The 14,909-nt window shown below is 27.1% G+C and overlaps 2 protein-coding genes across 7 annotated transcripts in view; one reads left to right on the plus strand and one right to left on the minus strand.

Annotated features, from left to right (window-relative positions):
* Window positions 1–3,694, plus strand: part of LOC107451668 (zinc finger CCHC domain-containing protein 7) — a 27,383-nt gene extending 23,689 nt beyond the window's left edge. Inside the window, exon 9 of the transcript XR_011637988.1 lies at window positions 3,494–3,694. The gene's annotated coding sequence lies outside the window, so the exon portion shown is untranslated. The remainder of the gene's footprint in view (window positions 1–3,493) is intronic.
* Window positions 3,580–14,909, minus strand: part of LOC107451669 (Inorganic pyrophosphatase Nurf-38) — a 48,406-nt gene continuing 37,076 nt past the window's right edge. For 4 of the 6 annotated variants that reach the window (XM_071186723.1, XM_043040432.2, XM_016067835.4 and 1 more), the window contains 9 exons: window positions 14,501–14,620; window positions 11,715–11,801; window positions 10,411–10,474; window positions 10,237–10,299; window positions 9,342–9,382; window positions 7,658–7,744; window positions 5,893–5,978; window positions 5,083–5,192; window positions 3,580–3,847 (listed from right to left, as the gene is read on the minus strand). In XM_071186723.1, coding sequence (XP_071042824.1) covers window positions 3,816–3,847; window positions 5,083–5,192; window positions 5,893–5,978; window positions 7,658–7,744; window positions 9,342–9,382; window positions 10,237–10,299; window positions 10,411–10,474; window positions 11,715–11,801; window positions 14,501–14,620 — 690 coding nt within the window. In that variant the 3' untranslated portion in view covers window positions 3,580–3,815. The remainder of the gene's footprint in view (window positions 3,848–5,082; window positions 5,193–5,892; window positions 5,979–7,657; window positions 7,745–9,341; window positions 9,383–10,236; window positions 10,300–10,410; window positions 10,475–11,714; window positions 11,802–14,500; window positions 14,621–14,909) is intronic. The other 2 variants (XM_071186722.1, XM_016067834.3) reach the window with 1 other exon arrangement.

Consider the following 14,909-nt stretch of genomic DNA (forward strand, 5'->3'; position numbering starts at 1 on the left):
AAATTTTCTGATTTACTCTCAGGGCATAATATCAGTTTCAGTTACTGACACTGGTGATGTATCACCACTATGCTAAAATAATTGAACATGAATGAAATAAAAGTATTCTTGAATAGCACTATAGATAAATAAACGTGTTTATGATGAACCAAGCACTTAGTCCCTAATATTTTAACCTGTATGGCAAGGCCAAACTGTAGTTATGTACTTTTGAATGAGTGGACCAATTGAATGAACTTGATTACTGATTAATCTTGCTTTGTTTAAATTGAAGAGTCAAATAATGTTAATAAAACATTATAGTTTTAAAAACAAATATTCTCTAGTATATTTAATTATCAATATGTTATTAGTTCTATGTTTTTTTTTTTTACCTCTTAAATATTGTTTAGATAAAATTTTGACATAATTTGAATAAAAGGGTTTTTGGACAGGACGGTTTAAACCATGGATTAATCCATTCTGTCCTAAACCTTGCTTTGCCATAACATAGAAATGTATATTTTTTTTTTATCATTATCTCTCAACTTATGCTGAAACGATGTACAATGCATGTCAATGTGTTTGCAAACAAAGCTAATTCTTACAGTGTGCAATTCAACTTTTGTTCTAAAGATTACAACTTCATAAAATATGTGAGATTAATTATTGCAAACTTTTAAGTAATGATAACAGATGCAAAAATGTTTCTCTAACTACCTTCAAAAGACAGGGATGAGAGTAGTCAGCAAGTAAAAAAGAGGAAATTCAAGAATATTTAATTACATATATATATAAATCGCACTTTTTTGTCTAACTTTCGTTTAAACTTGTAATCCATGTGATTATAAATCCCGATATGAGGCTTTTAAATCATGTGCGTATAAAACTCTACATCGAATTTAAAAAATGCGAAAATACAAATTGTGATGCGTAATTTTTAGATAAAGATGCATAATTTTAAAATCGCGCAATATTACAACCGCAAAAACGAATCACGACATTGGATTTTAAGCTTGGGTAGCTACATAGGGTTTTAAAAGCTCGTAAATACAAATTGCGAAATTGGTTTTTTAAATCTCGTAAATAAGAATCGCAATGTTCAATATTTAAATGGCCTGAATAAGAATCGCAACGTTCAACTTTTAAATCAGGTAAATACGAAAATCGATGTTTGATAATAAAATCGCGATTTTAAAAATGCAAAAATTCAAAACACGATATTAAATTTCGTAAATACGAGTCATAATGTACGATATTTAAAAAGCGTAAATAAGAATTGCAATGCGCAACTTTTAAATCAGGTAAATACGAATATCGTTGATTGATATTAAAATCGCTTGAATATTTGCAGAGTCGGGACTTGGGATTTCTAAAAGGATTGTTTGAATTGTTTACACAATAAATAAAAATTTACAAGATTAATTGAATGAGCAAATAAATATTTTCACCACAAATCCACCTCTATTTTTTTTCGCTCTTTTTGTTTGGTTTCTCTCCAGAATACAAGAAGCAGCGACGTCTAAATTACGAAAATACGAGCTATCCCGCCGACGGATGAAAATCTTATTTTCTGTGCGTGAAATCGGAGAAAATAGCTAATATAAGTAAACATGCAGAAGGATTAGCAGCTAGGACGTAGTTTGAATTTTCTGTTTTTCTTTGAAAATCGTAAATAAATATAATAATTTGACTTCAAGACTGAATTTTTTTTTTAAAAAGACGGGATATTTATAAATAAAAAAAACGAAACTTTTAGAAAATCTGAGTTTTTGATAAAAAGGCTGAAATTCGAGCGAAAAAAATCTCATCCCTGTATAAAGGTCAACTAGTTTTATCCCAAGGAAATGATTCAGAGGGAGGAATGAGGACTTCAATAATTTCGCTCCGAGGAAAATTAAACTCCTCATAAAATATTTTAACTTGTGCAAAAAANGTGATCTATTTTTGGCGCACCCTTTAAATATTGAGTTTTGCCAAAAAATGTAACCCGGACTTCCATGGTCGTTCAGTGTATCTCCACCCCCTATGTCCACTAATGTCCACGCCTATTCCTCCTTTTCTCCCACCCATAGCTCCTTCAATTTGACTTGTCTTTCAGCGTAGAAAGGGCCTTAAGGCTAATTGATCTTTATTTTACTTTTTGTGTATTATGCATAAATTAAGTTTATTTGTAGATAATTTCATGTAAAAAATTAAATAGCTTTTTTTATTTTTAAATTTAATAATGGTTAGAAAAGTGGTGAATAGTTTAACAGAATTTGAGAGATACTGCATTTTAATATCTTAGAAACAATTTTGTTATTTAAAATTACATAAAAATTTGTATGCCTTACAATTCAATTTTAGAATTATACTATTAGGATAAGCTTAACAGGGGTCTGTCTAAGACAAATTTACTACAGTTTTGTTCTCATTAGCTTGCATTTTGAATAATTTTTTTTTTAAAATGAAATGAAGAGGCTGTCTCTTTGTAAAGTGCACAAGAATTCGAAGTATTTTTTTTTAACAGTATTTTAAATTTATTCTGATAGATCTTTATTTTTTTCTGTATAACCCAGTCAAAAATTTTCTCATAACTTTTAGTGATAGTATTGTTAAATGTATGTTTTGAATTTAATTATGGATTTATAAGTCCAAAATTTTACAATAGCAAAATTGTTTTTGAACATATGCAGGATATCCACGCTCCTGGAAAGTCACAAATTTCAGTATTTCATGAAAAGTCATGGATTTAGGTCTCCGAAAAATCTAATTTTAAAATGGACCCCCCCTCCCCCCATATCATCCTGTTCCAAATATCTGAATTAATAACAAAATCACCACTCCTTCATATTTTATTAGAATATAAAATGCTTTTATGGTGTTCTTTCAAAGAATGAAATAAAAAACATCATTTCTTGAGTGAATTATCTTTTAAACTTCTGTGATTTAGGAATTTTTATTATTTTTTCTAAATGTTATCAATTTAAAATTCTAGTTGAAGCAAACCTTATCAATTTAAAATTCTAGTTGAAGCAAACCAGTCATCGGCGAATTTTTTTTTTAAGTCCAAAATGAGAACAGAAAAATCAGGAGTATTTCTTTCCTCTCTGAACAAGAAATGTATATTTAGAATATAATTCTGCAGAAAAAAAGGGGAAAAAAATTATTTGCTTTTGTATTATTTTCAGCTATTTTATTGTTTCAACTCTTTCTTTACTCTGTTTTTTAAATTTAAAATCTAGATGATGCAGTTTTGTTTATATCTATCATTTCAATTAATGTTATAACGCTCTTTTAAATTTCTTGTTGCGGTATTGCCGTAGAATATAGTAACTTAGTTAAGTCATGAAAAGTTCTTGAAAATCTAAAATGTAGCAAGTACCCTTAATATGGCAAAAATGTATACAGATAATTACCAGTCAAATTATTTTTTGTAGTGACAATTTTTTAAATTTATAATTCTGCACAGGTTCTTTGTTAAAAAATCTTTAAGATATACAATTGTACATAGACTGTTACCATTCCACAGATCTCTTGCGAAAACTACTGGAATAGTAATTTCTAGTTGGCGGCTACCTCCTATTCAATTGAAACAAAGAAAAGAATTCTTACAACTCAAGTAGTTAAGTAGTGTTTATTAACTGTTATAAATGATATATTTCAAAATCAATTTGGTAAATACTTTATTACAATAATTGTCATGGAAATAAAGTGTATTTAAAATGCTGAACAGAAGCCAAATTACTTTTTAATTGAAATTAATATATCACAATAGTTTTTCATGTAAATCTGTCATTTGAACTACAACTCTGGTTGTAATTGCTGCCAGCTCTTTGGTTGATGGATAAATATTACTTCAACTGAACAAAATGCCATTTATCTACTTTTGGAAGGAAATTAAGAAAATTAGTCAAATTTTTGAAGTTACAAAATCACATAACTATAATAAGTACTGAAACATCATTTTTAAATATGCTAGAGTGATTCTGTTAGAAAAGCATTAGTTTTTATTTCGGTAGATGAAGTTAGAAAATCTAGTTATGCCTGAAACCAATAAACAAAAAAGTATGCGATACTAAGATTGTCTACTTGAAAATTCACAATTATTATTTCATTTTTTTAAAGTCAAGGTCTGAAGGGGAGACTTTTACAGGAAAACATCTTTCTATCCCAGCAGGTTCAAATTTCTGACTCCCTAATAATTGGACACCTCATTATTTGCCATATCTTGAAAAACATTTTAAAAGAATAAGATAATTTTTGAGCAAAATTATAAAATTTTTCATGATTTCATTTAATAATAGTCTAGTTAAGTTTGATTATATTTTAAAAATTGAATTCTCATTACTAATGAAACCAATTATGCGTTTTGCCATGGAATTTATTTTTTTCTACTTTTATTAAGTAGAATAATATAAAATATTTTCTAAAGGCCTTGAATTTTGTTTATAAAAAAGGAAGCTACGAAAGTTTTTTCAGTTCATTTAAAAAGTTCTTGAGATGTGCATAAAAAAAAATTTTACATCAAGAGGACCACTCCTTTATTTTGAGGGTCTGTAATTCAAATAAAGTAAGTTTTATGACACAATTGTGTAACTTAAAAAATGTTCTGTGCTATCAATTTAGCCTACTTGAGGTCAATGCCTCGAACCATTAAAATTGAATCCTAGAACATGGAAATCCCGTTTAGTTTTTTTGCGAACTGTACACTAACTACATGTTTAATAAGCATCTGTATTGAAAAATAAGTAAATGGGTATGATTAAAATATGTATATTACATGCAACTAAAAAATTATTATCTAGTAATTTCCAAATATAATTTATGTTCCTTTCCACTTCATTATCAATAAAAAGAAACTTTAAAAAATCACACTCTAAGACTTATCTTTACCACTTTAATAAAAAAAAAAGTTTATTTAAATCATATCAACTCTGCTGGAGGTTACTTTTACTTGTTTATTTACTTAATCTGAGTTTTTAAATAACATAGAATCGCCATGTGACGGCAGTTCTATTCCAAAATCACTAATAAAAACCAACTTGATATATTTTAAAGTAAATAGTCTAATAATTTCTAATATCAAAACGAGGTAAATAAGCATTTAAATAAAATTACCTTTGGGATCTATTTCTTGTGCACTTCCTAATTCATCAGTGTGTTGAATTACAGTCAAGGCATCAGCTTCACTAATTTTGTAAGGACTATCTATAACAGTTACTGTAGAGCTAGATCAAATATTACAGTAATTAATTGAATTTAGAGGGAAAAAATTGGATTGAGCATCATAATTCTTTAGAACTAGTCAATGCTTTGCATGACATTTTTCTTATCTCTCAGATACATTTATGCATGATATACATGAATAGAAAAAGTAAGCAGTTTGATTAAATTATTAGAACTTTTAGTCTAGCTCAATTTAAATTTATCAAATTTATAAACAATATAATTTTGAAGTTTCTTTGCTCAGCATTCAACATCTAAAATCACATTATTTAGGTATTCAATCCATAGAAAACATTCACAGTTTTTTTTTTATTTTGTACAGGGACAAGATATTATTGTAGTTTTCTCCCTTTCTTTATTTGAGCAAGTTCTGAGAAAAATGAAATGTCTCCAATTATAATTATTACCTTCCACTAATAATGCCACAATTATGTATGTTTAAAGATGAAGTGAAATATTGCACTATAACAGAAGTCAATTTAATTGTACGAGTTATAATTGCAAGATGTTTTTTAAACTTGCATATAAGTTTAAAGATATATTTACGTCTTCTTTTTAACTGCATTTAGCATATTAATATAACATTTTTCAGATGTGATAACAAAAAACTTCAAGAAAATTATAATATTTATTATTAACAAATTTAGTCAATTCGCTGCTCAGTTATATATAGTATACCTGGACTGTATAAATGTAAATTACCAATTAAGACCATGAGCTTCAGTTTCATTCCTAATGAGCTTCTGCCAAAACTTGTGAGTATCCTCTACAACCTTTTCAGCAAATTCCTAAAAGAAATATTGTGAACTAAAACATGCACTTAAATGCAAATGGGCAACCCAAAATGTTAATGAGTTGATTATTTAAAAAAAAAATGTTTATGATACAAAATAAGTTAAATTAGTGAGGAAAAAGTAGAATATTACTAAAATGAAATAGCAATTAGCGCACAGAAAAATTACTATTTTTTAAATCAAGGTAAGTGATAATAATAAGGAAGTACTTATCCTATATATTGTATTTGATGTCAAAATAACTATCTATAAAAAATTGTTTTTTTACCCTAGTGAAGTAAATATGATAAATGAAAATCGTGCTATTTTAAATAAGATGCTAACAATTTGAATTAAGTCCGATATTTTTTTTACACCACTAATCAGGGGTCTGTCTAGGTTTTTTTTAGAGGTACCAATTTTGTGAAATTTAAGAATTATATTAAAAAATCAACACCAAAATATGGTAAAATAAAAAAATATTTTCAAAATAATTAAATAGTTTTAGAAAATATCTTAAAAGCAATTTGTGAACTGCCGTTTTTTTTCTAAAATTGAATTTGTGAAAGTACCGCTAAACGGCAGTAAATTTGGCCTGGGCAGACCCCTGAACAATGACATTTTTTTTCCCCTTTCTACTGTATTTCAATTATTAAGTTCCATGATTAGATAAATTTAAAAAGTTCGCCTAAAATGATGTAATTTAGAATTTAATTACCTTAACCCTTTGATAGTTCTGAACGAGTTTGGCTCGCCATCAAACCGTGCTTCATAATGCGCTCAATCGAGTTCCGCTCAGGAGCAGGATTTCGACTGAAATGTTTCCCCAATGCACGCGGATGAGAGTTGAGCTTGTTCTGCATTGATTATGTTGCAAACGAATCCTACTCGTGAAATGTAATTAGGAATTTTTGCAGAAGGAATTTTTTTTGCAGGTTTTTAGGGTGTTTGTAAAGTAAAATGGCTCAAAAGCAAAAGTTTGATAATTATGATTGTTAAAGAATTTTAGGTAATTACTGTAATTTTTTTAGTACAAAAACATTTTTATTTAATTACTATATTTAAATGCTTCATAAAGTTTCACATGAGTTGTATTTATTTAGTCCTTTCACTTTAATATTTGTCTTATATTTATACTTAACTATTATTATTCAGATAATTGATTATAATCATTTATAATTTACTATTTAATACATAATTATTTTAAAATACAAACGTGAGGCAAGCTATCTACGGCATCGCCAGAGAAGGGTGACATTTTCGGAAAAACGGTGGGAAAAAACAGCTGCCACTTTCAATTATTATTTACTGGTAATACTGTGCAAATTAAGTGAACGAAAACTGCTCATTTCCTTAACCGTCAAAGGGTTAAAAAACATTTGATGAATAATATGTATCTGTTCAATAATTGAATTCAGAAACAAATTTTAAAAAACCTAATAAAAAATGAACCCTGGGAACAGCTAAATTATATAGATTCTATATGCATGAATAAATCTTTCCCACCAATATATGCAACAAAATTTCATATTATTGGTTTCATGGTACAAAACTAGTCCTATTTTTATAAACATGCTGATTTCTGAATTTCATTTACTTATAAATGTTATAAACCACAGACATTGAAAAATAAGTTAAGCTCAGATTTTGGTTCACATTCAAAATATATGTTTTATTTGTAGATATTTACTCACTTTATTTTTAGGTTCACCATTGAATGCAAATTTGTTTTCTGGGTTACCTGCTGGCATTTTATAAATGCGGAACCATTCATGAGTAGCCTATCAGAAATAAATAATAAAAAAATACTCAGAACAGTTTGAGACATTTTCCAAAAATAAATATTCCAATTGAACAATATTAACTGTTTAAAAATTTGATAATTTATTGAACCCTTACTGATACTATTCATAATTAAATCCCCCAGTGGCATCACACAATTTTCACAACTTAAAAAAGAAAGTTCTAGAAAAAATTTTAAACTATATGAGACAAGTAAATCAGGGTTGCCACTCAAATCTGGAAGGAAAAAAACCCCTGTGTTTTCCCTGCACATATTATACACAATATATTAAGAGGAAACAACAATTACTGTGCTCTTGTGTGAGATATATAACGCTAACTATATTTATTAGTTTTAATTGTTGGAAAAACGGCTGAACATACTTAAATAATGCTATAGTAAATGAAATAGTTTAGTAAAACTGAAATATCATAGTTAAATATCCCATAGATTACGCTTTGAGTGGTTAACATTTTTTAAAAGACGAAAATAAGAAACAAAATTTCCTGAATTTTCCCAGTTGGTAAAGAAAAATTCAAAATTCTCTGCATTTTCCCTGTTATTTTAGGTGATTTTTAAATTCCCTGTATTTTCCAGGTTTTAACTGCTCTTCCTGTGGAGTGGCAACCCTGTAAATATCTAATTCTAAATATATTTACTAACTACTAAAATACACCGAGTATAAATGCTCAGTCGTGAGTGTTACAGGAACCCAATTTTTTAAGGCAGGCAAATATAAATTGCAGTCGCAATAACTTTCTCATTTTTAACTAAAAGACATTTAAATTCATAATAATTGGCAAAAAAAAAAATTTTTTTTAAGGAGACTATTAGAGATTTCTAATTATTAAGGGGGACATATACTTACCATTTCCTGCCAACAATGACCACACATTAATAATATTATAGTTTACCTAACAAATGGTAAGGGCAGATATTTTAGTTAGATATGGATCTCAAACTTTTAAACTATTAGATCAATAAAACAAAAGTTGAGTAACTATTATTCTATAAACTTACAGAAGGACTGTCAAAAAAAAAAAGACTGACACAGGAATTTTTAATACCAATTTTTATGCTAAATTTCAAGAAATAATTCATAGTGTCTTCATGTATCATGAAATATTTTTAATCTTATGTAAGAGAAAAATTATATGCATAAAAAATGTTCATTACTTTAAAGGAGCTAAAAGTAAAAAAGAGTGTGCAGCCATTAACTAAAGTAGGTTCAATATAAAGCTGGTTAAGTGCAGAAAACAAAGCTCATCTGACAAGAAAAGTAAAAATCACAACAAAAATAAATAAACATGCTTAAAACAATTTTTTACAAAAAAAAAGCAAATTTCAGATAAATTTAGAATAGCAAGGATATGCATTTCAAGAAATGATTAAATGCAGAGTATTTTCATAATTATTTATACGTATTTATTCTGCAGACGAAACTAGAAATTGATTTAAAGATTACTCATCATAATCGAAAAATTTAAGAAATAAAATTTCTAAATATAAAAATAAATAAATGAAAATTACAATTAAAAATTTAATTTTCACGCTATATGTTGTAAAGATTTTTTTTAAGAAAAAAGTGATCTTACTCTCAAATATCCAGGGAAAATTTTTTCAACATCATCAATGTCTAAAATTAAAATACAAAAGTATTTGAAATTTATGTTATAACTGTAAAAGAACTATGTAATCACAGGAGAAAATAGAAAAAAATTATAACATAGAAGATGTCTTTTTAGATACAACATAACTGAAATAAACTTTCAAAAATAAATTGAACTTTAATAAACAAGCAAAAATGCACTCAATTGTGAATAAGTTCTTATGAAATTAGATTTTATTTCTTTTCATTATTACACACTGCTTTTGAGAAACTCATCGCCTTACTATTTGGAAAGCCGTGTAGGTAGTATGAAATTTTAATAATTAAAAATAAAAAACTATGCAGACTTAAAACCTAAACCCATAATAGTGAACCCTATATAATTGTAATTGCTTACACAAAAAGTTAATCCTACAGGATGCATAGAATACCTAAGATCTGACTTAAAAAAATTTTTATTATTTTTATTTTTGAAAGAATCAAGAAAAAAAAAATACTAAATCCTTACATCATTCAAACAATCATCAAACCTAATTGCAAATAAAAGTTACCGTTTTTGGCTTAAAATTTTGAACTCTATTGGACAACAAAATATCAACTGAGGTTTGTTCAAATTTACTTGATACTTCACAATTACTATTAGATTATTTATTACACACATCTATTTACACAAATGTAAATTCGTGTAAAAGAAAACTAAAAAATAATTAATTCTTTTTTTGAATATGCAAGAGGAAAAACAATATTCCAAAATTTTAACAGTGAAAACAAATTTTTGTAATGTTATATACTTCAAATGTACTTGATATAAAATTTTGCCATACTTCAAAAGATGATTTTTTTAATAACAAAATAATGGAACACTTTTAAACATTGCTTACCATTAATTTCATCAGCAACAGGATCATTAATATCAATAGCTATAAGTTTCCAATCAGTCTCCCCTGAAATAAAATAAAAATTATATATATCTCTCAGAACTTTTATACACATTTTAATACTTCTATACAAATATATCAATTGTATAGATTTCATTGTAATATTCAAAATTTTACCTTCATCAATAAGAGCCATAACCCCAACCACTTTTACTTGTAATACTTCTCCCCGTTTAGCTACCTAGAAAGAAAAATAAATTTGCTAAAGTATCAAGGGAAAAAAATCAGTTCATTCATAATTTAAAAATGGTTCCATTCATAGTTTGATTAAAATAATTGTTTTTCACATGTATCGGCATTGCTTCAAATCATTAGTAGTGTGGACAGTACAGGTGAAAGAACAAGAGTGAGCTAAAAAAAATAATGAATGCATACATCTTGTTACCTTCCCCCTCTTCCCTTTAAAAAAACATTTTATGAACAAAACTTTTCCCTTCAAAAAAAAAAGATGAAAAAAGAATCACACAGCACACATGAATACAAAATATGCATAAAAACATTCTGGCTTTAATAAAAAATTGTGAAAGCATTACGTACATTTTTGCATGTTTGATATCAAAATGCATTATTCATTGGTGATAAGACAACGATAATAATAAAACTAGAAAAACAATCTCATTGTATTTTAGCATTATTTTTAAACTATTAATTTCACAAGCTAATAGTAAAAGTGCAAAAATAATAAAACTATTGATTTAATAAAAGACCAAGATGAAATTGACTAAGAGTTATTTGGAAAGCTTTTACCAGTAAAGGAGGAAATTATTGCAAACACAAGCATTATTGTACTGTTATCAAAACACACTTTCTGTTTTCAGGAATGAATTTTCTACTGCAGAGGAAAAAAATTATAAAAGACAAATAATCAAGGGGGGGAAATGTATTATCAGTTTAGCTTAATTTTTCAAATAACCTCCTGAGGTCTGAGACATTTGTATCTGGTCTTACTCCTTTATTACAGCTCTACTACAAAGCATAAATCATTTTTAAATTAAGTGTTAACCATTATTATAAAATTTATTTTTTAATGTAGCATCATATGACATTTTCATTCACTTAAGTAACCAATATTAATAATAACCTGTCATGGAAACTTCGTTTCTCCGGTAAAATAATTTCAACTTATAATTTTAGTTGCAAGGTTAATACCAACAGCTGTAGTTTAACAGAAAGCTGAATTATAACTAGTGTTTGGTTAGGTATATAACAACATAAAAAATATAAACCTTTAAATTAGCATAAAATAAAAAAAAGAATCCTGCTTCAAAAACACAGACAAATATTTCACTTTTCATGACAATGTAAAAATGGCAAGTATGTAAAATTTCACACATGTATAATTTTTTCAACATGGTATTAATTATAACACAAATACTTTCAGAAAGAATAAAAAAAACAAAAGACACCAAAGTTTTCTTTACCCTGGAACCAATTTCACAGACATCAACAGGATCATTATCACCTTTACAGTTAGTTGATTCATCTATATGATTTGGATCTTCCCAGGTCTAAATGGCAAGAGAAAAAATTTTTTTATAAACATATAAATCACAAAATGATTTATAAGAAAAATATAGTTCCAAAAAAATATATATATCTTTAGAAAATAAGCAAAATTTCACGAAAATGATGAAAACTTGAGTGTAAAAAAGCATACCATATATGTAGAATTAAAGTAATTGTTTGTAATAATAATAAGGTAAAATGAAATCCAAAAATAAAGCACACTAAAATCTATATCAGTCCACTTTATTGCAATAATTTCTGTTAGATAATAAATGACATTAAAGAGACTTAAATCCAATGTTTCTTATTATATTCTTAAATTCATATTTTGATTAATAAAATGCATACAATTATTTTATTCTTTAGTTAACAAAATGTTAACAATTCTAATAAAAAGTTATAATCTATGGAATACATAGACATGGTGCATAGCCAAATGTTTCCACAAAAAATAAGCACCTTTTAAGTACTTCTTAAGCATTCAAAAAATATTTTTTAAGCACTATATACTAACAAAATGCAAAATAATTTTCAAAGACTTTAGATGATCATGATAAAATAACCAGTTTCTGACAAAGAACTCTTTTCTTGGTTATATTACCCATTATTAAAAGATGAAGAGGCTTTTCGATTCGATATCAGACGGTGGAAAATGGAGATTAAAATTGAGAATAGATTGCAAAATGCAGTAGAGTTGCAGATGAGAGTGCAAGTATCTTACTGAACTCAGCTCAGTAGATGCACATGCAGACCTGCAAGTATTTCATCAAACATGTAAAATGATTGGCGCTTTCACACACAATAGACCAAAGAGATGACGAAAAAGATTTTGATTGAATGAATTGCGAAGATGTTGAGTAGAACAATGTGAAAAGCACGGTTTGCATAATATATGGCGAAAATAGACATGGTAAAGAAAATAAGTATCATTTTTGAAACAAGAGAATTAAGCACTTTTTAAAAACAGCCAAGGAAAAAAACAACTTTAAGGGTTTTTAAAAATCAAAAGCAAGCACCTTTAAGCACTTTTTAAAAATGCTACGAGCCATGATAAATAATATAAACTTATTAACTCATGACTCAGTGTTTTCATAATTAAATATGGTTGTTAAACAAATTCTGATAATTATTGTAACGGTCTGTTATAATGACAATCCACAATAGCAGAAATGTAGTTTGTTGCTATAACAGGGTGACCACTCAAATCAGATTTCAAATTTCCCTGATTTTTCCAGATAAAAATCTTAAAATTTCCAGGTTTTTGTTTCTTTATTCTAATAAAGTGTAGGATGTGGGTACAAGAAAAGTGTCTATATTATAAAATATGTAATTCAAAATGTTATTTTTTTAACACATCTTGAAAAAAATAATTTATTTTGACAATTTGGCAAGATTTTTTATTCATTTTTTAATGTTTTGGTACAAAATTTTGAATCAAAAATCATATATTGACCAACAAAAGAGTAAAATTAAATATTAGTATATAGTTAATTCTTAAAATAAAAAAAAACTATTTTTAAAATTAAAATATGTTATAAAAGGTTAAAATGAAATAGAAAAAATTAGCATTAATGCAACAATTGTAACAATTTGTCGACAAACATTGCTGTTAGCGATTGTAAAAAAAAAAAATTTTTGATTGGTTGGTTTGCTGAGAAAAAATAATTCACAGATTTCTTTTAATGGGAATACAAAAGCTTTCAGAAAAAGAGTGCAATATAAAATCTATTATTATTATAACCAACTAATTTTTGGAGAATTTTATCAAGTTAAAAATACAAAAACATTTTGTCAAAATGGAAAAAAATTACCACGAAAGCATTGGAACAAACTTAAGCCATAAATGGGTTCAGCCCAAGGACAGAATTTAAAAACAGAAGCTAGTATCCTAATCCCTTCTTCAACCTCCACCACAATCCTTCCTAAATTGCACAGCCCATAGCGGTCAAAGGTTTCCACATTCGTTTAGCAACAGTGGGAGAATTTTATGTGGCATTCTAGTTAAACAGAGCTGTAATGGAGCAAATTTTGATGCAAGCAAAGTATTGCTAAGTTGATGATAGTTCAACTGCTTGGAGATACATTTCCGTTTAAAAAAAGTGGGTAAAATGGATGAAATAATTTAAATTAGTGAAATTAAAAAAATTTGCAGCTTTTCTTTAAAATTCCCTGATTTTTCCAGTATAAAAAAAATTCCCTGATAATTCAAGGTTTACCAGGTGGCCACCCTGTATAAGTAACTCACATATTTAAAATTGAAATAGCAATCAAAAAAGTGTTCTATTAGTGCTATGTGTTCTATTAGAAGCTAAGCTGATTAATTAGCCGTATGACTTCTTCAAATTCTCCAGTAATTAATAATTGAAGTCAAAATACTTTTTGATTTGGAATTTCTTTTCCTCTTGACAAATTTTTTTAAATTAAAAAAGTAATTTTTAAGTAATTGTAATTTCTAATAAAATTAGAAAACCAAGAGAAATTTACTAATTCCAGTAGTCTCCTGAAAATTTTAATAGATGCAATAATGATGTGGTAGCTGATCATACTGATAAAGAGGTGAACAATTCAAATAACATATCTAATATTAACTCATTGTGCTCTATTTTTCATTTGAATTTTGAGAAGAATTTAGTAAATAAGAAAAAAACTAATGTATCAAAAGAATATTTCAAGTATATAATTCAGTAGTATATCCTAGTACCTGAGGTAAAGCTCCATAGTTCCAAATATAACCATGATGAGGAAAACAATTGTGAACGTATCGAAGAGCCCCCTTTTTAACATCTTGCTTTATGGGATTCAATGCATCTTTTGTAGCTATCTGAAACATAAAACAATTTATTCTCTGGTCAAATTTCTAATTGCTACAGATAAAATTATTAAAATACTATTATAATGCATGGATATTAACAAATCTAGTCTTAAAATGTGATATTTTATTAATCATAATTTAATATATGCAGTCAAACTTGTTTATACTGATAATTAAAGCTTGAAAGCAATTTGCTCGTTAAATCATTGAACATATTAAAATCCTGAATCAGTTCAATTGTACTGGTTACTAGTGATTGTCATTTTTCAAGAATAGGTCCCTAATTAAATAACAAATT

Source organism: Parasteatoda tepidariorum, chromosome 10 (assembly GCF_043381705.1).
Source record: "Parasteatoda tepidariorum isolate YZ-2023 chromosome 10, CAS_Ptep_4.0, whole genome shotgun sequence".
Lineage (NCBI taxonomy): Eukaryota > Metazoa > Arthropoda > Arachnida > Araneae > Theridiidae > Parasteatoda > Parasteatoda tepidariorum.